The following is a 21662-nucleotide window of genomic DNA, read 5'->3' as shown; positions in this document are numbered from 1 at the left end:
GTTTTGTCTCTTCAAGTCCTCATATGAGTGAAGTCATATGATATTTGTCTTTCTCTGACTAATTTTGCTTAGCATAATACCCTCCAGTTCCATCCACGTAGTTGCAAATGGCAAGATTTCATTCTTTTTGATTGCCAAGTAATACTCCATTGTGTATATATACCACATCTTCTTTATCCATTCATCCATCGATGGCCATTTGGGCTCTTTCCAAACTTTGGCTATTGTTTGATAGTGCTGCTAGAAACATGGGGGTGCATGTACCCCTTCGAAACAGCACACCTGTATCCCTTGCATAAATACCTAGTAGTGCAATTGCTGGGTCATAGGGTAGTTCTATTTTTAATTTTTTGAGGAACCTCCATACTGTTTTCCAGAGTGGCTGCACCAGCTTGCATTGCCACCAACAATGTAAAAGAGATCCTCATTCTCCACATCCTCGCCAACATCTGTTGTTGCCTGAGTTGGTAAGGTTAGCCATTCTGATAGGTGTAAGGTGGTATCTCATTGTGGTTTTGATTTGTATTTCTCTGATGATGAATGATGTTGTGCATTTTTTCATGTGTCAGTTGGCCATCTGGATGTCTTCTTTGGAGAAGTGTCTATTCATGTCTTTTGCCCATTTCTTCACTGGAATAGTTGTTTTTTGGGTGTTGAGTTTGATAAGTTCTTTATAGATTTTGGATACTAACCCTTTATCAAATATGTCATTTGCAAATATCTTTTCACATTCTTTCAGTTGCCTTTTAGTTTTGCTGATTGTTTCCTTCACTGTGCAGAAGATTTTTATTTTGATGAGGTCCAGTAGTTCATTTTTGGTTTTGTTTCCCTTGCCTCCAGAGACGTGTTGAGTAAGAAGTTGCTGAGGGCAAGATCAAAGAGGTTTTAGCCTGCTTTCTCCTCGAGGATTTTGATGGCTTCCTGTCTTACATTGAGGTCTTTCATCCATTTTGAGTTTATTTTTGTGTATGGTGTAAGCAAGTGGTCCAGGTTCATTCTTCTGCATGTTGCTGTCCAGTTTTCCCAGCACCACGTGCTGAAGAGACTGTCTTTATTCCATTGGATATTCGTTCCTGCTTTGTCAAAGATGAGTTGGCCATACGTTTGTGGGTCCATTTCTGGGTTCTCTATTCTGTTCCATTGATCTGAGTGTCTGTTCTTGTGCCAGTACCATACTGTCTTGATGATTATAGCTTTGTAATATAGCTTGAAGTCTGGGATTGTGATGCCTCCTGCTTTGGTTTTCTTTTTCAAGATTGCTTTGGCTATTTGGGGTCTTTTGGTTCCATAAAATTTTAGGATTGTTTGTTCTAGCTCTGTGAGGAATGCTGGTGTTATTTTGATAGGGATTTCATTGAATATGTAGATTGCTTTGGGTAGTGTCGACATTTTAACAATATTTGTTCTTCCTATCCAGGAGCATGGAATCTTTGTCCTTTTTTTTTTTTTGTCTTCTTCGATTTCTTTCATAAGCTTTCTGTAGTTTTCAGCGTATAGATTTTTCACCTCTTTGGTTAGATTTATTCCTAGGTATTTTATGGTTTTTGGTGCACCTGTAAATGGGATCGAGTCCTTTATTTCTCTTTCTGTTGCTTCATTGTTGGTGAATAGGAATGCAGCCGATTTCTGTGCATTGATTTTATATCCTGCAACTTTGCTGAATTCATGAATCAGTTCTAGCAGTTTTTTGGTGGAATCTTTTGGGTTTTCCATATAGAGTATCATGTCACCTGTGAAGAGTGAAAGTTTGACCTCCTCCTGGCCGATTTGGTTGCCTTTTATTTCTTTGTGTTGTCTGATTGCAGAGGCTAAGACTTCCAATATTAAGTTGAATAACAGTGGCGAGAGTGGACATCCCTGTCTTGTTCCTGACCTTAGGGAGAAAGCTCTCAGTTTTTCCCCATTGAGGATGATATTAACATTGGGTCATTCATATATGGCTTTTATGATCTCGAGGTATGAACCTTCTATTCCCTACTTTCTTGAGGGTTTTTATTAAGAATGGATGCTGTATTTTGTCAAATGCTTTCTCTGCATCTATTGAGAGGATCATATGGTTCTTGTCTTTTCTTTTATTGATGTGATGATTCACATTAGTTGTTTTGTGGATATTGAACCAGCCCTGCATCCCAGGTATAAATCCCACTTAGTCATGGTGAATAATTTTTTTAATGTATTGTTGGAGCCAGTTGGCTAATATCTTGTTGAGGATTTTTGCATCCATGTTCATCAGAGAAATTGGTGTATAGTTCTCCTTTTTAGTGGAGTCTCTGTCTGGTTTTCAAATCAAGGTAATGCTGGCCTCATAGGAAGAGTTTGGAAGTTTTCCTTCCATTTCTGTTTTTTGGAACAGCTTCAAGAGGACAGGTGTTAACTCTTCCTTAAATGTTTAGTAGAATTCCCCTGGAAGGCCATCTTGTTTGGGGGAGATTTTTGATTACTAATTCGATTTCTTGACTTGTTATGGGTGTGTTCAAATTTTCTATTTCTTCCTGTTTCAGTTTTGGTAGTGTATACATTTCTAGGAATTTGTCCATTTCTTTCAGATTGCCCATTTTATTGGCATATAATTGCTCATAATATTCTCTTATTATTGTTTGTATTTCTGCTGTATTGGTTGTGATCTCTCCTCTTTCATTCTTGATTTTATTTATTTAGATCCTTTCCTTTTTCTTTTTGATCAAACTGGCTAGTGGTTTATCAATTTTGTTAATTCTTTCAAAGATGCAGTTTCTGGTTTCATTGATCTGTTCTGTTTTTTTTTTGGTTTAGATAGCATTAATTTCTGCTGTAATCTTTATTATCTCCTGTCTTCTGCTGGTTTTGGGTTTTATTTGCTGTTCTTTTTCCAGCTCCTTAAGGTGTAAGGTTAGGTTGTGTATCTGAGATCTTTTCTTCCTTCTTTAGGAAGACCTGGATTGCCATATACTTTCCTCTTATGACTGCCTTTGCTGCGTCCCAGAGGTTTTGGATTGTGGTGTTATTATTTTCATTGGCTTCCATATACTTTTTAATTTCCTCTTTAACTTCTTGGTTGGCCCATTCATTCCTTAGTAGGATGTTCTTTACTCTCCAAGTATGTGTTACCTTTCCAAATTTTTTCTTGTGGTTGATTTCAAGTTTCATAGCATTGTGGTCTGAAAATATGCATGGTATGATCTCAATCTTTTTGTACTTGCTGAGGGCTGATTTGTGTCCCAGTATGTGGTCTATTCTGGAGAATGTTCGATGTGCACTGGAGAAGAATGTACATTCTGCTGCTTTAGGATGAAATGTTCCGAATATATCTGTTAAATCCATCTGGTCCAGTGTGTCATTCAAAGCCATTGTTTCCTTGTTGATTTTTTGATGAGATCATCTGTCTCATCAAAGACAGATGATCCCCACTTGCTGTGAGTGGGGAGTTGAAGTCTCTACTATTATAGTATTACTATCAGTGAGTTTCTTTATGTTTGTGATTAATTGATTTCTATATTTGGGTGCTCTCACATTTGGTGCATGAATGTTTACAATTATTAGTTCTTCTTGGTGGATAGACCCGTTAATTATGATGTAATGCCCTGCTTCATCTCTTGATACAGTCTTTATTTTAAAGTCTAGATTGTCTGATATAAGTATGGCTACTCTGGGTTTCTTTTGTTGACCATTAGCATGATAGACAGTTCTCCATCCCCTTACTTTCAATCTGAAGGTGTCTTTAGGTCTAAAGTGGGTCTCTTGTAAACAGCATGTAAATGGATCTTGTTTTCTTATCCATTTTGTTACCCTATGTCTTTTGGTTGGAGCATTTAGTCCATTGACATTTAGAGTGAGTACTGAAAGATATGAATTTATTGCCATTATGTTGCTTGTAGAAGCCCTTCAGTGATTTTAGATGGATTAGATTTGCATGTTAGAAAGAATGCTGTAGCTTTTATGCAGAGTAAGGGGAGAAGAGATGAGACAGAGTTCAGTTAGAAGATTCGTTCAGTGATTTAGGCCAGAAGCATCACGGTTCTAAATCACAGGTCAGAAGGAGAGATTCGAGAGACCCAGATGGACTCAACCTAGCTAGATGATGAATTGGACAAGGCTGCTAAGACAGAGGTGCTTCCTAAGTTTTCCTAATGAAGCCCAGACGGTAGGAAGAGACAGAGAGGAGCAGTGGGAGGCAGTAAAAGATTGGGTTCAGCTTTGACACACCCAGTTGGATATTCTTGAACATGTTAACATCCTGAACATCCAGTCAGAGATTTCTGATAAACAGAGATGTGGATGTGGAGCTCAGAAGGAAAGTCAGTATTGGACCAAACTTGTGAAAGTCATTAACCTAGTAAAGGATAATTGAAGCCTTTAGTGTAGATGACATTGGATAGATAAAAATGGGCAAAGGGAAAGACAGCTGTGGGAACCCCGAGGAAGGGAACGGTGCACATTTACCCCTGTGGCTCTGTACATAGTAGGTGCTCTAATGCATATTTGTTGAATGACTGAATGAGAATGCGGTGCCATTAGGGCAATAAATGTGTTCAGCCTGCCATTGCAGATATGCCCCTAGAATTCCATTTTCAACTTCTAAAGAAATTCCATTAGTTTGCCTTTTGAAAGAGGCTTTGGAGATTTTTGACCCTGATTTCCTAGTTTTGTACTGCTAGAATGAGGTTATGAAAGATGCTTTCTTCGCCAGCAGCTGGGCTATGATTAACTGCTTTATCTATAATGTGGTTTCCATTTTTATTAAGGTTTTGTTTATACTTTATACTGCTAAATGGAAATCTTCCTAAATATTTCAAAAGTAAATTCCCTTCATTTTAATAATAGATGCTTGGCTTTCCAGTATATGACCTTGAGAGCTAATTAGAGTTTGATAAAGGTGTTAAAAGTTTTCTAAAAGCAGTAAGTAGATTTGCCATAGATTTTCTCTCCCTGATCACTGAAGGCTTATATTCATGACACTACAGTTATCTTTTCCCCAAATCCCTTCCCTTCCTGTTCTTAATAATATAATCTAGAGACTCTTTTTTTTTTTAATTTGTTTCATTTTGATAAATTTACAGTTGTTCATAATGCAGGGAAAAGAAAATCAGTATGAATAATGCTCCAGACACATTTTCTACAAAGCAAAAGTGTCCATTAAAAAAAATTTTTTAATTGTCATTTTGGAATTAAATAAGCTAATGTAGCATACAGACATTCCTAAATGACCATTTTCTTCCTTCTCAAAACACATATTTTTACTGAAAAAACAGGTTTGTTTTTTTTTTTTTAGGAACATAAAAATGTGCAAACAAAAAGGAAGTTTTCTGGAATATTTCCTCTAAAATTTAAATCTTTTCCAGTAAAATCAACCAGGTAATCTGTAAATTCATCAAACATAAACATAGAATTCAGGTATCATGTCCTCTTAATGTTTTGCTCAAGGGGGAAAAAATCAGTTAACGGGGAGACTAATAACCATTTTAGGGCTTTGATTTGAGTTCACACACAAGTGACAGTAAGTTAAGCTATTAAGGAGAAAGAACATGCATGTATATGGTGCCCCTGCTATGCCTCAGGCATGATGCCAGGTGCCCAGATAATGTTCGTTATATTTGTCCTGTATAACAATCGTGGGAAGTAGGGTTTTTTGATATCCATGTACACATGCAAAGGCAGGTTCACCAAAGATCACTTAGCTAGTGTGTGGCAGAGCGGAAATTCCAGTCCAGCTCGAAAGCCAGGGTTCTTTCCTCTACAGGTTGCTGTGTCTTCATATTAGCCTCCTATCCACTAGAGTGTTTAAAATGGAAATTTTGGGTTTGATTTCCAAACTAGCTGAAAATAAAGATCAGCTTGTGAATAATAGTTGAATGTAAGGTAAACCTGGAAGAGGGGAAGGATATGAGTAACATAATTTTTAAGTCAGAGAGAGAGGAAACTAGTAGTGAAAGCCAAGAGAGGGAACAGTGCCTTTTGCTTGTAGATCCAGCAAGTGAAAGAGGGAAGCAGTTTTGGGCTCTTATAGTTAGAGCTGCCCATCCATGGACCATCTAATCTGCCTTGAGACAAGTGAGCCTCCTAGCATCAGAAGCCTCTCAGCAGAGCCGACCATCTCAGAAGAATGGAAGAATTCCTGAGCGGGAGGTTATATTAAATGACTTTGTCAGTCCCTTCCACTCAGGTTGTCATATTGCTAAGTGTAACAAATGGCAGGTATCCTAAGTCAGGTACAACAAGTTGAGTCTTCGTGCTGAGGTCATACTGTACCAATGGGCATTACCATCACCTGGCATTACCAACCACAATGTTGTAAAGGACCATTAAGGTGAGGTTAGCCTTCTCATGCTTGTCCTAAACACGAGCATCTTCGTTTGATTTTCATACCAAGGGGGAGATTCTCATGCTGTCTTCTTGGACCTGTGTGTCTTTGCAGGACTTAAAAGGGAAAGTTGTAATATTTACCTGGGGAGAGGCGGGGGGTTCTTTCAGGATCAGGACAGCTATCCCTTTGTAATTACTCATAACCACTTCGAAGTGCTTTCTTTTATTTCCTGTAACTCTTTACCTAGCAGCATTGATCAGCTCTCCCCCACCATCCTTGTACATTCACCTTCCAAATATCTTCTCCCTCCCTCCCTTTCTTCATTCCTTTTTTCCTTCAAATCATCATTATTCTTCTAACTGAAATTTTGACCAGAAGTGTTAGACCTAACTAAAGGAAAGTAGTTAAACAAAACAAAACAAACAAAAACCCAAAACTGGTTACAGGAGTAGCATGTGCCATCAGCAGTCAACATTCATTTATCTTCTGACATCAACAGTGCTCCACAACTAATTGCCGATTAGAGAGCTGGCATTTATTCTCACCAAAATATAACCATTAGAGTTGACATTTTCTCATTGCTGATTTTCAGAGTCTTTTGTCCTCGGTCTTGTCTCTCCTTTAAGAACTTGAGAGGTTGTTTCTGTTTTGTGTTGTAAAATTATTACTGTGATGGAAATTGTCATTGTCGTTTTCTTGATTCCGACAGGCTGTGTTTGACGTGGACAACAAGAAAGGACTGACTCTGATCGAACTCTGGGAAGGCCTGACCGTGGATGACATCAAAAAGAGCACTGGGTGTGATTTTGCAGTAAGTGTTTCTGTGAATAAATCCAGCCACTTGTCCTATATCATGAGCTTGATTAATGGGTGTTTACAGGACATGAACCATTAATTTGTGATCATTTTTGGAGTTGACCTTTACAGAGAACAGGAGTGTAGGGAAGGGTGCCTCCAGATGAGAGCAGGTGGGAGCAGGAACGGGCTCTGACTCACGGCCACCCTTTGGCTCAGGAGTCAGAAGCAGGAGGGGGAGGAACCACCAGGGGCTGCTGGAAACAGAAGGTGGAGCTTGAACACAAAGCTACTTTCTGTAAAGTCCCTTGCAAATCTTCTGTCCTTGGGTTACCTATCAGAGCTGTGGCTAGACTCCGTTAACTCCAAGATGTGAGCCACACATGGAGAAATGATGCTCCCTTATTTTTTAATCCACCTATGACTTAGGGCTTTCTCTTTTATTAACTTCGATGCTTGATTATTCCATCCATTGAACATGTTGGAACGTTGAGCTCTGACACTGAGTTACAGTCACAAAATAGGTATATCCTGCATTTAAAGAAAAACGTAGTGCATAAAAACTCAGACTTACAAAGCACATAATACACCAGAGGAGTATAATTAAAGAAATCCCCAAATCACTTTTCAAAACAAAAATAATAATATTATGATATAGTCACCCTTTAATGTAAGTGCTTGTTTATAAATCACTGATCACCCATCTAATGGGGGTCGAGAGGATGGTTCAGTCTGTTTGAAGTTAATCAAAATAAAGGAGAAATGTCTCTGAAAAGCTGAAGGAAAAGAATTTCCTTTTCACATACATTTTAAGAAGGGATTTACTAGTTAAAATGAAATAGTTATAATGGGGAAGAAATGTTGCAGCTACCCATCCTGGAGAAAGTAATTTAACAAAACCTATTTGATAAATCAGGCATATATTTCATACACTTCTTCCTTAGGTACTACATGCTTGGCTGGTACCTGTTAATGCATAACAAATTTCTATAAAAACAATTTTGCTGCATAATTCATTATCCACATATAACTGTTTATGGTACTGTCTGAGGGTCTTTGTCTATTAACCTTTTTTGAATTTCCCTTTGGAAAAAAGAAGTCTGTCAGCAATACCTAGCACAAAAAACAACAAAAAAAAAATACCCACATCTTTAATTAGCTTTTTAGTAACCTTAGGGAGAATAAATGAGATCTGTTTATACTTTTCACTGTTTAGAATCCCTTACTTCAGTGGTAGAAGCAAATAATTCGTCTTACCTATCAGCTGTTCTTTGTATTTTTCCCCATTGTGGGTAAGTTAACCTCTTCTTCATCAGGTAATATTTTCGAATCCACATGATTTTCATTTCTTTGCCACGAAAGAGGATATACAAAGAAAGGACCCTTGTTGTTATCTGCTTTTTTTTTTTTTTCCATTTATATAGTTAAGTCAGGATGAAAAAGGTGTTTTTAGTGTTTTTGCTTTTTGCTTTTGCTTTTTGCTTTTGGTTTTTAAGTGCTAGTTTCCCTGTGTTGATGCACTGAAAAATATCTCTGTCGTTTCTTATTTAATACCATATCACCCTCTTTCTCTTTTGACATTGACATGTAATCTTATTTCCTCCAAATTAGGCTATTGAGATAAGATGTGAATTTTCATATTAGTGTTGTTGTGAAAATGAAAAGGTGTAGTATCAGCTGAACCATCTCAACAAAAGAGCTAGCTTTTGAGGATCTGATGATCAGTGGCATCTCTTTAGACCCTGATGGGTGAAATCACATGTAGCAGATTGTTTTTCTGTAATGCTATGGACTAGAATGCTCTAATTAATATGTTCTGTGTAATAGCTGGGTTATCAATAAAATACAATAATAAAATTATATTGAGGGTAACATTTCTTTATTTGATAATTCAAATTAAATTAATAATTAAATAATTCAAATTCAAATTTGATAATTCAAATAAAGTGTTTCACATCATAATTTAGAAGATATTCCATGTGGTTATTAATGGATAGGTACCATTTTACTCTCTATATAACTTTATACAAGTTAGTCAAAATTCCTTTTTGAGAAAAGGCCCACTCAGTCTTCAATGTATACCTGGAAATAAACATTTTAGAAGGGAATAGTTAGACAACCAGGTTGTTGCATAATAAAGAAAAAAGGGTGAAAACCTAGGTCTGAGTAATTTTGAAAATGTGTTGGCTAACATTTTCTCCTATTAAAGCTGTGACAAGCTAATGAAAATGTCAGATTCCTGTATTTCACTCAGTGTGTTCCTGCCAGTTACTTGATGGGCCAAAGTAGAAAGAAAAGGGAAAAGTGATATGCCATCACTTAAATTACATTATCTCCAAAGTCTCTTTTTCCACTGAGTAGTTAATTCAAATGGTTATTCATTTCTCTCTTTTCTAATGCATGCTTGTGTTACATAAAATATTTTTTTCTTTACCATATATGTCTGTGGACCTTTTTTGAAACAACATTATTTCCTTCTGTTTTTATTTTTTAATTAGATTTAAAAAAAAATTGAATCCATATTTGAAAATCACATGGTAAAATAAACTTCCAGAGGTAAAATAAACTTCCAGTCAACCATGATTATTTATTGAACACCCATTTGTGTCCCACATTGAGCTATGAAATGTGAATAAAATAGAACAAATTGGTGTAGTTCCTACTCCCAAGGGTCTTGGTCTTATTCTACATGCAGGAATACATCTAAACCACCATTGGCAAAAATTAAGTAAGAATACAGCTTATTTATATGTTTGCAGTGAAATTTGGAAGAAGCCAGGTGTACATATTCTTTGCTAAGTTGAATAAATTTATACTCCGTATCTATTATGAACTGGCATTATGCCAGAATTAAATTGTATACCATTGGGATTTCAATGGACTGGGAAAACAAATTGTTGGCTTATATTCTACACCTAAATCATATAGTCTTGTGTTACCTGTAGATCACCTTGGCAGGATGATCTGCTTCAGCCTGCATGGGCTTAAAATGTTGATGAGACTGAGCATGCGAACAGGATGAAAAATGGTGATTTAGTAGGTGTTTTTCATTGCAAAAATAGGTGGGCCAAGTCAGTCTACATAAAGCTTCATCTCGTTCTTTTTTCATATAAGTCAGAGTCCACATTGAGGATAAAAATGACATTAAGAGCTCAAAGTAGGGTCAGTATGCCAAGGAAAGTGATCAGATGTTTAGGTTATAAAATTAAGGTGTCCAGTTTCCTTTTAAAGGAAATGCTATAAAGCATCTATTGGAAATGATCTGTTTCCCGAAAAATAGAGTTTCATTTCATTAAATTATTTCTACAGATGCTCTGTTGTTTAAAAAAAGAAAATGGGTTGTTTGTGAGACACACTTTCTAAATACTCAGAGCCCATATGTCTTTTGTTCTTTTCAGTAGAGTTGAAGATCTATGCACATGTGGGCTGTGATTTTTGACTATTTATTATATGTCTATTATTTTGTCTATTATTATATATCTGCTCTTGGAACTGGCAGGTCTGAATGAGCTGTCATTTATTTTAAGCTGTATACCAAGCCATACCGATCCTTTTTACTCTGATCGTGTCATTCTTTTAGTAGAAAAACGGAAAAGGGGGCATTAGCTCTTGACATTGTGAAGAGCTAATACAGAAACAATTTATAAATGAACTAAAAATATTTAACCTCATCAAAGCCAAATAATTGTCTACTCCTCTTGTTAATACTGTTTTAACCTCTATTAAAACCTTTCTTCTAATTCTTTAAAGCTTATTTAATCCATTTATTCATTCATTTTTTCATTAATTTAACAAAATATTAACTGTTTATTCTGGAAGGCTAGGCCCACTTCAATCGCTTCATTCTTGAAGAGCTCAAAAATCATCTAGATTTTAATATGCCCCCACTGTGCTTTCCATGGGGACTGTTACTTAATAGGACTCCATGGATATTTGCCAGACTGAATGAAGACATCTGTACCTGACATTGCCTTGAAAGATCAGTCAAAATTAAGCCAAATTACTTACATTTAACTTTATTCTTCCACCAGCTCTACCATTAAATGTAGACCTGTCCTCATTTTTCTCTGCTTCAAGTCTTCTAGGAATGCATGTATTGTTCTGTATATTGAACATAAACCTAGTCAACATTTAATATTTTTAATGCTATTACCTCCTTTTTAAAAATAACTTGGAATCTTTTTACTGCCTTCATATCATTTCCATTCTGATTATGATATTTCTGATAAAATTCATCATCGATCATGTATCTCTTCATTAATATGGGCCCAGTTAATCCAAAGACTACATTGTGTCAACGAAATTGGGAATTGACTAGACTTATTTTGAGCATTTTGAGACTTGTGCCTTACTCTGTGTGTCTGTTTTGGGTACTCTCAGAGGCATCAATCTCAGAGCTCAGTGATCCATTCTGAAAGCTTGGTTTTCTGGACCCTTTATCGTCTCTGTCTGTTCCTCCACCCTCTTGCTGTTGCCAGTCTTACTGATGCTTAATTTAGGAACTGTAACGTGCAAGAAGGTTGAGAACTATGTACCCACAACGTAAACAGGAAAGAGTTTTCTGTCTCGTTGGTTTAGAATGGAAAATAATGAGGAAACTCTAGGTGATGTCTGTGGCAAGGCTGTTTGTTGCCAACATTATTCAGGTTTGGAAATTCAGAAAAGAGATGTTGATGCCCATGAGGTTTTGTACAATTTGGTCATTTTTTCTTCTCTTTCTTTTACCAGGTTTCACCAAAACTCATACCAATGCAGCAGATCACAACTTGCAATGTGGAATAGACATTTCTCCCAGGTTGTGTGTTTCTCATTTTAACCACATAGGATTTCATTGAAAGGACATCAGTAATCATAATTGTATATCTAAGAAGCAGTTTTGACTAGTTTTCTTCCAGCATTTTACACTGTAGCAGCCATGTAGTCTTTATTCTCTCTAGTGTGCTATAAAGTTTTAATGAAAGACAGATATATATATATATATATATATATATATAATATAAATGATTATCTTACTTGTTTTATGATCGCTTTGAAGGCTTATCTTTACAACTGGTGCTCACATTGGATTTATCTTTACCTTTTGTGATATGTACACAAAATTGTACCAAGAAGGGCCCTTAGGAAGACTTTCACTGATGTGCTGTCCCTCCCAACTAAATCATGACGTATAGAAAAAAAGAATGAGGGAGATAAAGAACTCCACCCAGAGTATACCCAAGGCAGCATTGCACTAGTGCTGAATGATAACATCTGTGTGAATTTTGAGTAGGAGAAATGCTGTCTTAATGATTATGTTTTTCTTTTGGCCTCCTCTGACTTTTCTTTTAGAGCCTCTGATTTTGTGATTGCATCTTGTTTCCCTAAAGCATCCCTTCTCCTCCCACACTTTCTACAACTAAATCGATGTTCAGTAAGGCAAACAGGAACATCTCTGTGTGGGAGAAGTAACTGGTTCATGGGGAGAGACCAGAGTGTGTAGGGTCTGCTGGTGCTGACATCTCACCAACAGGTTGCCTTTATAAACCAAGCAACCATTTGTGCTTTGCCAAAGACGAAGGTTTATTATGAGAAGAGGGCTATAAACCTAACTGATCTAGTCAGTTTTCTCATTTTAAAATAATGCAGTATTTCTGTGTATCCAGAGGGGTCCTTAAGAGGCTTTCTCTATGTGATTGAGGTACAGTGGGCTACTCCTTCAAGACTTCCTTTTAAGCCACAAGGGGCTATGGGATAATTTATCATGATTCCTGTCACAGTGACAACAGAGTTTAAAATATTTTTTTCTTTTCAGGATCTCTTATTTTTGTTCAGAAAAATTTATTTTTTTTTTTTAATTTTTAATGTTTATTTCTGAGAGAGAGAGAGCACAAGCAGAGGAGGGGCAGAGAGAGGGAGACACAGAATCCAAAGCAGCTCCAGGCTCTGAGCTCTCATCACAGAGCCTGACGTGAAGCTCGAGCTCACGAACCGTGAGATCATGACCTGAGCCAAATTCGGATGCTCAGTTGACTGAGCCACCCAGGCACCCCTGTTCAGAAAAGTTTCTAAAAATTGAATGCCTTTTTCTACAGAGCACTATTCTTTCTTCTGCCCAGGCTACTTCCTTGAACAAACTACTTTTAATTCAGCTTTATCCAAATAAAGGAAATACTGACAAGTAAATCTAGGATTTGAAGAGCAGGGAACTTTTAGTGTTAGAAAATAAACATGGTAAGGGTGCCTGGGTAGCTCAGTCAGTTAAGCATCTGACTCTAGATTTCAGCTCAGGTCTTGATCTCGCAGTTCATAAGATCAAGCCCCACATGGGGCTCTGTGCTGACAGCATGGAACCTGCTTAGGAATCTCTCTCGTCTCTCTCTGCCCCTCTCCTGATCACATATGTGTGTCTGTGCACATGCATGCTCGCTCGCTCTCTCTCCCTCTCCTTCCCTCTCTCTCTCCCTCTCAAATAAACGTAAGAAAAGAAACGAAACATGGTAGAGTGGGTTTTGTAAGGAACTTTTCCTCAGAAGTATCCTCCCTACCAAATAGTCACCCTGTGGGCATCCCAGGCATCCTAGGTATCAAATGGGAGAAATAGACCAGGTACCCTGAAGACAGGTCAGACAGCTGTTCTCCAGGCAGATATAGGCATAGTACAGTGCAATATATCATTCCTCTGGCACCAGATATGTATATAGGAATTGATGTGTATTTTTAGGTGATAGTTAGCATCGAAGCTCCCTTTCTGTTTAGGTACAACTACAATTGTGTCATGTATGGCATTAGAGGAGAGAGGCTTTTTTTTGTATCACACTCTCTATCTAAAAGAGTCTTGGTGGCTGCGGGATTGAAGGCATACTGTCCCAATACTGGTAAAAAGGCCTCTTCTTGGAATTTGTGAGGTCCAGAGAATAATACATATCTTAGAATTATAATTTGGTAAAATGTATGTTATTGACAGTTGCTATATTTGCAGACTTAGTTGCTTATTATTCTATTTCATTACTTTAAGATAATGTGATTCTAAGAGTGTCCCCAACTTTGAATGGTAAAACCTAAGTAGATGACTTTATATTCTTGATTAAAGAGTGCCATGGATAAAAACACAATAAGAAATACAGTAAATATCCTGAATTGATATAGATCAGTGTGATTGTCTTCTTTCTTGTTTGGGAATGGTGTGACCAATCTTGGGAATAATACACTAGAGATTGGTGGAAAGACCAACAATAAATAGTTTATATACTTTATGGCTTCTAATCAAGTTGTTGCTTTTCTTTCTATCTTACCAAAGAGCAAATACTGTTTTTTATGAAAGAACAAATGAAATTTTTACCTAAATGAATTCTGATTTTACTCCTTGTCAGAACCAGTCATTTATCTATAAATATTGATTACCAGGCTTCATGTATTAATATGTATTTTTTTGCTTTTATCTTACATTCTTTTAGGACATATATTAATGAATGAGTGAATTAATTAATTAATTAATTAGCTTCCCAGTGGCGTGTTGAGTTTGCTTGCATTTTGAAGTGGCTCTAGTATAGTCTGCCCAGCATCTGTGTTGTTCCTCTGGTGACAGACTCATGCCCTGGCCAAGGGGTTGGGTGTGTGCCCAGAAAATGCCTGTTTTGATAGCTCTTCTTTGTCCATAGTGTTCATACGCTGCGGCGGGGGGGGGGGGGGGGGGGGGCGGGGGTGTGCTATGAGCCAGGATATACCAGTAAGGTCATTTCTCCCATGTGCAAAAACTGGAGATAAAAGAGAAGCTAATTTTCCTATTCCTTCCTGGTCACTAAGCCATAAGAATGTGAGTCTGGCACCAACACCCCATTTTCCCCCTTCACTCACACACACATACATACTTACACACATGCACACCCTAGCAGCTGAGTTCCAGTTGGACAAAACAAGCTGAAACACAAGCACACTGAGTTGTAAGTAAGGAGCTTCCTAGTGGTATTTGCGTTCTTGGTTCTCGATGTGCCTAAGGCTACCTTCCCTCCAGCCGTGCTTGTACATGAGCCCACAAGTCTCCCATTTCCCTTCGGCTGGGTCTTTGTGGGTCTTTTCATCTGCAACCAAAGTGTGAACTCAAACAGCTTTTGTAATTCATGAATCTTGGGAGGGATCTGGTCTCCTACAGAAGTTATGCAGAACATGAGTAAAACTGCTGCAGCTGGTCCCGGAGAACACATATAAGAGCATTTATAGGTATTACCAGTGGGTAGGAAGGTTGTGGGTAGAGGTTCTTTTTCTGACAATGTCAGTATATTCAACATAGCTTTGAAAATTATTCCAATGGAAATAGAAGCAGAGATTTATTCAGTGGATGGGTTTCTTAGTACTAATCTTTTCCAACCAGAGCATGATCTTCAGTTTCTTAAACTTACTTTCGGATTTTCCCATCTTTAAAAGAAGCAGAATGTACTGCTTTTCAGCATGGTTCTATAAGGCATAGTTAATATATCTGTAAAATGAACACATAACAGTGTATAAATCAATACATTGAAAAATGTTGCCAAAATACTGACAGATCATTTTTAAATGCCATGTCATAATATTACCTTGGGACAGAATTGTTCCCATCCTTTTATTTTTTAATATCTACACTGCTTTCCCACCTAAGACTGTACTAAATATCAAAGTAGGTTTAAGCATACATACCACTAAGTGTCACGTGATCTGAATGCATGTCTGTATGGCATACACTTGAATTCTCTTACTTCCATTATGTTAGACACGTCTGTGTAAAATCATCCAAAGACACCCTTTATGGACCCTGTAGCAAGTCCCATGAGAGTGATACCTATACCAATCCAGGTAACTGATTGATGAGACAGCTCCTTCCCTCAAAACCATAATCAAACAAAAAATATATTTGGTTTTAGAGGTTAAATGTGCTTGATTATCATGGTCATTATTACCTTTAATGAGGTGCCACTCCAGATGGCCACTTGGAAATTACCTCAGGCAATTATCCTGGCCCTTCTGTAGCATAACCCACCATGGGTCCCTAGGAAACCCTCCCATTTCCCCTGACAAACTGCAGGGCCCAACATAGTCGTTTTCTTTCTTTGGCTTATTCCTAGTCATTCTATCTCTTACCCTTTAAAATTTTCAAGAAGAAATCAGACACCAGTCTGATACAGATATAGATACAGTTATAGATACAGAGAGATGGATTCACACACACACACACACACACACACACACACACACACACACACACTGTGATGTTCCACTTGAAGCCCTTCCCTCTTGATCTGGGAACAGGAGGTAGCATCTCCCACCTAGCCTTCTTGGAGTTAGAGTGCCCCAACGGCTCCTTCCAGATTTTCTCCATAAATATTCCTCTAATCTCCAGTTTCCAACCCTTGTAGGTGCTCAATGTGGGTTAGGGTTTAAGAGTTGTCTAACTGGTTCTAAGCCAGATACTGCTTCATAATGTGTGTATAATGGCCTCACTGGAACGTAGTATGTATCGTGTATGTGTTTAACGCCTTATATATTTGTATAACAACTTGTCCATGGTAGGCTTCCAAATATGATATTAAACCAATTTACTGGTTGAAAACCTGAGGTGGTAGTCCTGCAGGCTTGAGGATTTCCCTCAGCTAAATAATTAAGCAAGTCTTCTAAGGAAGAGTTAGAGAAAGAAAGGGAAAGGTACAAGAGGTAGAATCTAAAAACTGCAACAAAGGAATACAGAGACCTGTGATAATCATCTACATTTGTTTAGCATTTCATAATTTACAAAACACCTAGAATATGCTGGCTGGCTTCTTTTATTCTCCCAGTAATCTTCCAGGGAGACATTATTACCTCCATTAAAATTAACTTCATTAGTCAGAGAGAAGTAATGTCCATCAATTCTTTAATCAAATTAGCCTTTCATAGCTAATGTTGGGTTTTGCCAAGGTAGTTAATGAGATGTGAATTAAATCCTCTGAATAGAACTAGATTTGTTGCTCTCTGGTAAGCTATAAAACAGAGTACAAAACCTTTAAACCTAATGGGACAGATCTTGAAGCTTTGTTCCCTGTCCACACAGCTCTTGTGTACAACCCAGTTTGAGAGGAAATGGGTAGTTGCCAAAATAAAAAGGATAATGGCACCCACCAGGCAAAATGTCCCTGTGGAAGACTTGAAATTACTGAGTTTGCTCATCTGAAAGGCTTTGTGTAGGCAACTGCAGGTAAGAATGCTCAACTGACACCAACAGGAGGGGCTGATGGGCATTGCTTCATTTCTGTGACTAAACTCCTTTTTGAAATTTGGTTTCCTTTATATTAACCTAACCCATGTTCAAAGTCAGAGTTGTGGCTCAGACCCATTCAGTTGAACTCCAGGAATAAGGTTGACATTGGCAACCTGAAAATAAATACTATTAGTGACACGGAGAGAGCATCACTCAGTGAGATCTAGTGCCGTTCACTGGGGAAGAAAGGGTCCATGAGAAGAAAATTGGTCACAGTACTGGAGCCTGTGGAGTTTTGGGGGGTATAGGGATGGGAAAGCATTAGGGCCATCAAGACACATACAGTATGAGAACATTTGTTACTATCTTGTTTCTTAGAATATAAGATACCATCAATTTTTTTTATTGTAGTAAGAATATTTACCATGAGATCTACCCTCTTAACAAATTATTGTTAACTATAGGTGCAGTGTAATACAGCAGATCTCTAAACTTACTCATCTTATGTAATTGACACTTAATACCCGTTAAACAGCAACTCATGTCCCCCTTGCCCCAGTCCCTGACAGCCACCATTCTACTCTGTTGCTATGAGTTTGACTGTTTTAGATACTTCATCTAAATGTAATCGTGCAATATTTGTTCTGTGACTAGCTTATTTCACTTAGCATAATGTCCTCTAGATTTATCTATTTTGTTGCATATGGCAGGATTTCCTTCTTTTTATGGCTGAATAGTATTTCATTGTATGTGTATAACATATTCCCTTTATCAGTTTATCTGTCAGTGGACATTTAGGTGCTGGATCATAGGTTATTTTTAATTTTTTTGAGGAGCCTCCATACTGCTTTTCATAGCAGCTGCAACATTTTACATTCCCACCAGCAATATACAAGGGTTCTAATATATTCACATCCTCATCAACACTTGTTCTTTTTTTTTTAATAGTAGTTATCTTATTAAGCTATTATTGAGGTGATGCTTTATTATGATTTTGATTTGCATTTCCTTGAGTAGTGATGATGAGCATCTTTTCATATACCTGTTAGCAATTTGTATCTTTTCTTTGGAAAAATGTCTATTTCAGTCCTTTGCCTATTTTTTAATTGAGTTATTTGAATTTTTACTGTCCAGTTGTGGAGTTCCTTATAATATGCAGCCCCACTAGTCAATTTTTGCTTTTGTTACTTGTGCTCTTGGTGTCATATCTAAAAAGTCATTGCCATAACCATTGTTCAGAAGATCTTCCCCTATGTTTTCTTCTAGGAGTTTTATGGATTCATAAAACTAGTTTTATAGATTTATGGGTTTAAATCTTTAATGGAGCTGATCTTTGTGTATGGTGTGAGATACGGGTCCAATTTTGTTCTTTTGCATATGGATATCGAGTTTTCCCAACACCATTTGTTGAGTGAGACTGTCCTTTCTCCATTGTGTATTCCTGGCACCCCTGTTGAAGATCAGTTGACTATATTTGCATGGATTTATTTCTGGGCTATTATATTCTGTTGGTCTAAATATCCGAAGGCAACATCTATTCTATTTCATTTTATTTTTTTAAATGTTTATTTATTTTTGAGAGAGAGAGTGCACACAGGGGAGGGGCAGAAAGAGAGAATCCCAAGCAGGCTCCACACTGTCCGTGCAGAGCTCAATGTGAGGCTTGAACTCATGAACCTTGAGATCATGACCTGAGCTGAGATCAAGAGTCAGACACCTAACTGAGCCACCCAGATGCTCCAGAGAGAGCACGAACACCATCAATTTTAAAATGCACTATGATTGCATTTGCTTTTTATCATGTATAAAATGTTATTGTATACATATTAAGAATTTTTAGACTTCCAGTCTCAGATAAGTTTGCCTAGTATTTCCTTTTTGTGTTTAGAAAACAGAAGGGCTGTTAATGGAGGCTTTATTCAGCTGATAGACATCATGAGCAGTTAACGGCCCAAGGAAATCCACCTGCCTTGAAGTTTGTGTATTTACAGTCTAGGTGCTTCTTACTGATGAGGGTTTGGATTGTCCAGGGGACAGGTTGGGGTGTTGAGTCAGGTCAGAAGAAGGACGAGAGGGTGCTGAGGTGCCTGCCTCAGCTTCTTCCAGAGCAGTTGGGCTGCCAAAAGCTGAAGGAGCCAAGGCAATGGTAGGATACTGTCATTTGTGAAATGCATTCCAATTTCAAAGATGTTAAAGTGTGGGAAATCCTTCATTTTAGAAGCAGTGAATTGGTGCAGTGAACTCTTATCCTTTCCATAAACATAATTTCTGTCTTAAGTAAACAGAAGTTTACTCTAAATGTGAAATGTTTTTATTATTGTAATTAAAGCCATTTAATTTATAACAGTTACCCAGATACACACATGGAGAAGACCAAAGTATTTGAGGAGTCACTTAAGTCCATAGTATCAAACTGTATTGTGAGATTGCCAAAGAGAGAACAATGGCATTTAAGATGAAATTGCTATAGAATAAATGTTTCTGTCCTCCCTCCCCAGCCAAAATTCATATGTTGAAACCTCAAACCCCATTATAGGGCCTTTGGAAAGTAATTAGGTTTAGAGGAAGTTAAGCAGGTGGATCCTTCATGGTGGGATGAGTGCCTTTTTAAGAAAGGGGAAACACAAGAGCCCATTTTCTCTCTGCCATATGAGGATGCCAGAAGCCAGCCATCTTCAAATGATGAGAAGGGCCCTCACCAGACACAGAATCTGCCAGCAACTTGATCTTGGACTTCCCAGCCTCCAGTACTGTGAAAAATTAATGTTTCATGTTTAAGCCACCCAGTCTGTGGTATTTGTTATAGCAGCCTGAACTAAGACACATGTAATCAACATGGAAAGTGCTCAGGAAGACAATTTAAAAAGACTCAAACTATGGGGAAAAAATAAAGTACATGGAATATTTAACTTGAACTACAGAAGCTCAAGGAGTTATTTAATAACTTAAAGTACTGTGTATAACTGGTGAAGGATGCCCTAGGTCAAGGAAAGGAGAAGAAAAGGAGGGGTGAGGAATTTAATTTAGACATTAACCACATTTCCTGACAGTGAGATTTTAAAGAACAGGAATTAAATTACTTACCATATTATTTGCCCATTCATTTATTTATTGGTGGGAGTTGGAGGGAGAGAACAGGAAATATTGTGTAGTCTGATTTAAAGGCAGTCTTAAATCTAGTTTCCTGAAATCTTGATATTCAAGGAAATTTCTGTGGGTTTTATAGTCTGGATTCTCTTTGTAGACTTACCAACTCTCTCATTATCCCAAGAAATGTATTGGCATATGCTCAGCAAACTAGTTGCTCAATAAATTTTTAGTGATGGAGTACACAGAGTGGATGAATTATTGGAAAATAATTTTTCCAATGACACAGGATCATACATTTCTAACTCCAAATAATAGCAAATAAATATACAACTGGTTTGGGGATATGACAATAATAATTTGGGGGTCTTTTAAATTTCTTATGCTCTCCCTCTTAATTTTTTTTTTTTTTCTGTTCTTCTTTCAATAGGTGGTTTTGAGCACTTTATCAGGTAGGGTCCAATCAGTAGACACTTTACATGGTAAATGGAACAGAGAAATTCTAACGTAAAGAATTATTAACTGTAACAGGGAATTTGAGAATTGAGGAATTAGCTAGTTAAAGGAAAAGAGAAGTCTCTACAACATGGGAATAGTGGATTTAAGGAACAGCCATAACCCTGGGTTTGAGATGGAACCTCTGAGGAAGAGGCTTACAGGACTGAGATCCAGACCTTGTGGGGAAGTGCATAGCTATGGCTCACAGATGGCAGAGAAGTCGCTCTGGTGCCATGCCAGCGGAACTTGCTAGAAATCTGCCTTTGAGGAGCCACAGGAAGCTGTCCTTAAGGGGAATGCCACACTTCAGAAGTTGCCACAAAGCCACCTGAAGAGATGACAGGGATGTTGTTCACAGGGAAGTGTCCTGTGTCACTCCCTTAAGTAGTGCTGGGGGAAGCTGCAGGCCCTGGCCCCATTGGCCACCCCACACTGCAGGAGTCAGGAACTAGGTAAGCCAGTTGTATCACAGTTTTTGGATTCTGGAGGAGCTTTGTTTACTGCAGGGGCCTGGACAGTGGGAAAAGAGTGAGCTGCAGGGTGCTGACAAGAGAAGTACATCATACCAGGAGGAAAAACCTCTTCCTCTTCAAGTGTCTCTTACAAACTTTTTATTGACAAAGCTTAACGTCATCCTAGTTGGCAAAGGAATACTATTTGCAGGGCCCGCTCCCATTATCTTGGAGAAGACAATGATGGGTGAATTTGGAGCTGAAAGGCAATAAATTCATAACTGACATAAGTACCCGCTGAGAGCCAGCAGTGCAGTAGGCTCTAGGGATAGAGCAATGAATGTAGAGAAATAGCTCTTAATCAAAT

At 37.8% G+C, this 21662-nt stretch overlaps 1 protein-coding gene across 1 annotated transcript in view; it reads left to right on the top strand.

Annotated features, from left to right (window-relative positions):
• OXCT1 (3-oxoacid CoA-transferase 1) overlaps nt 1–14199 on the top strand; it is a 138914-nt gene extending 124715 nt beyond the window's left edge. The window contains exons 16-17 of the mRNA XM_058718573.1: nt 6990–7091; nt 11804–14199. Coding sequence (XP_058574556.1) covers nt 6990–7091; nt 11804–11857 — 156 coding nt within the window. The 3' untranslated portion in view covers nt 11858–14199. The remainder of the gene's footprint in view (nt 1–6989; nt 7092–11803) is intronic.
• The last annotated feature ends 7463 nt before the right edge of the window (nt 14200–21662 follow it).

The sequence above is a fragment of the Neofelis nebulosa genome, chromosome 1 (assembly GCF_028018385.1).
Source record: "Neofelis nebulosa isolate mNeoNeb1 chromosome 1, mNeoNeb1.pri, whole genome shotgun sequence".
NCBI classification, from domain to species: Eukaryota; Metazoa; Chordata; class Mammalia; order Carnivora; family Felidae; genus Neofelis; species Neofelis nebulosa.
This window is presented reverse-complemented; position numbering and strand designations above follow the sequence as displayed.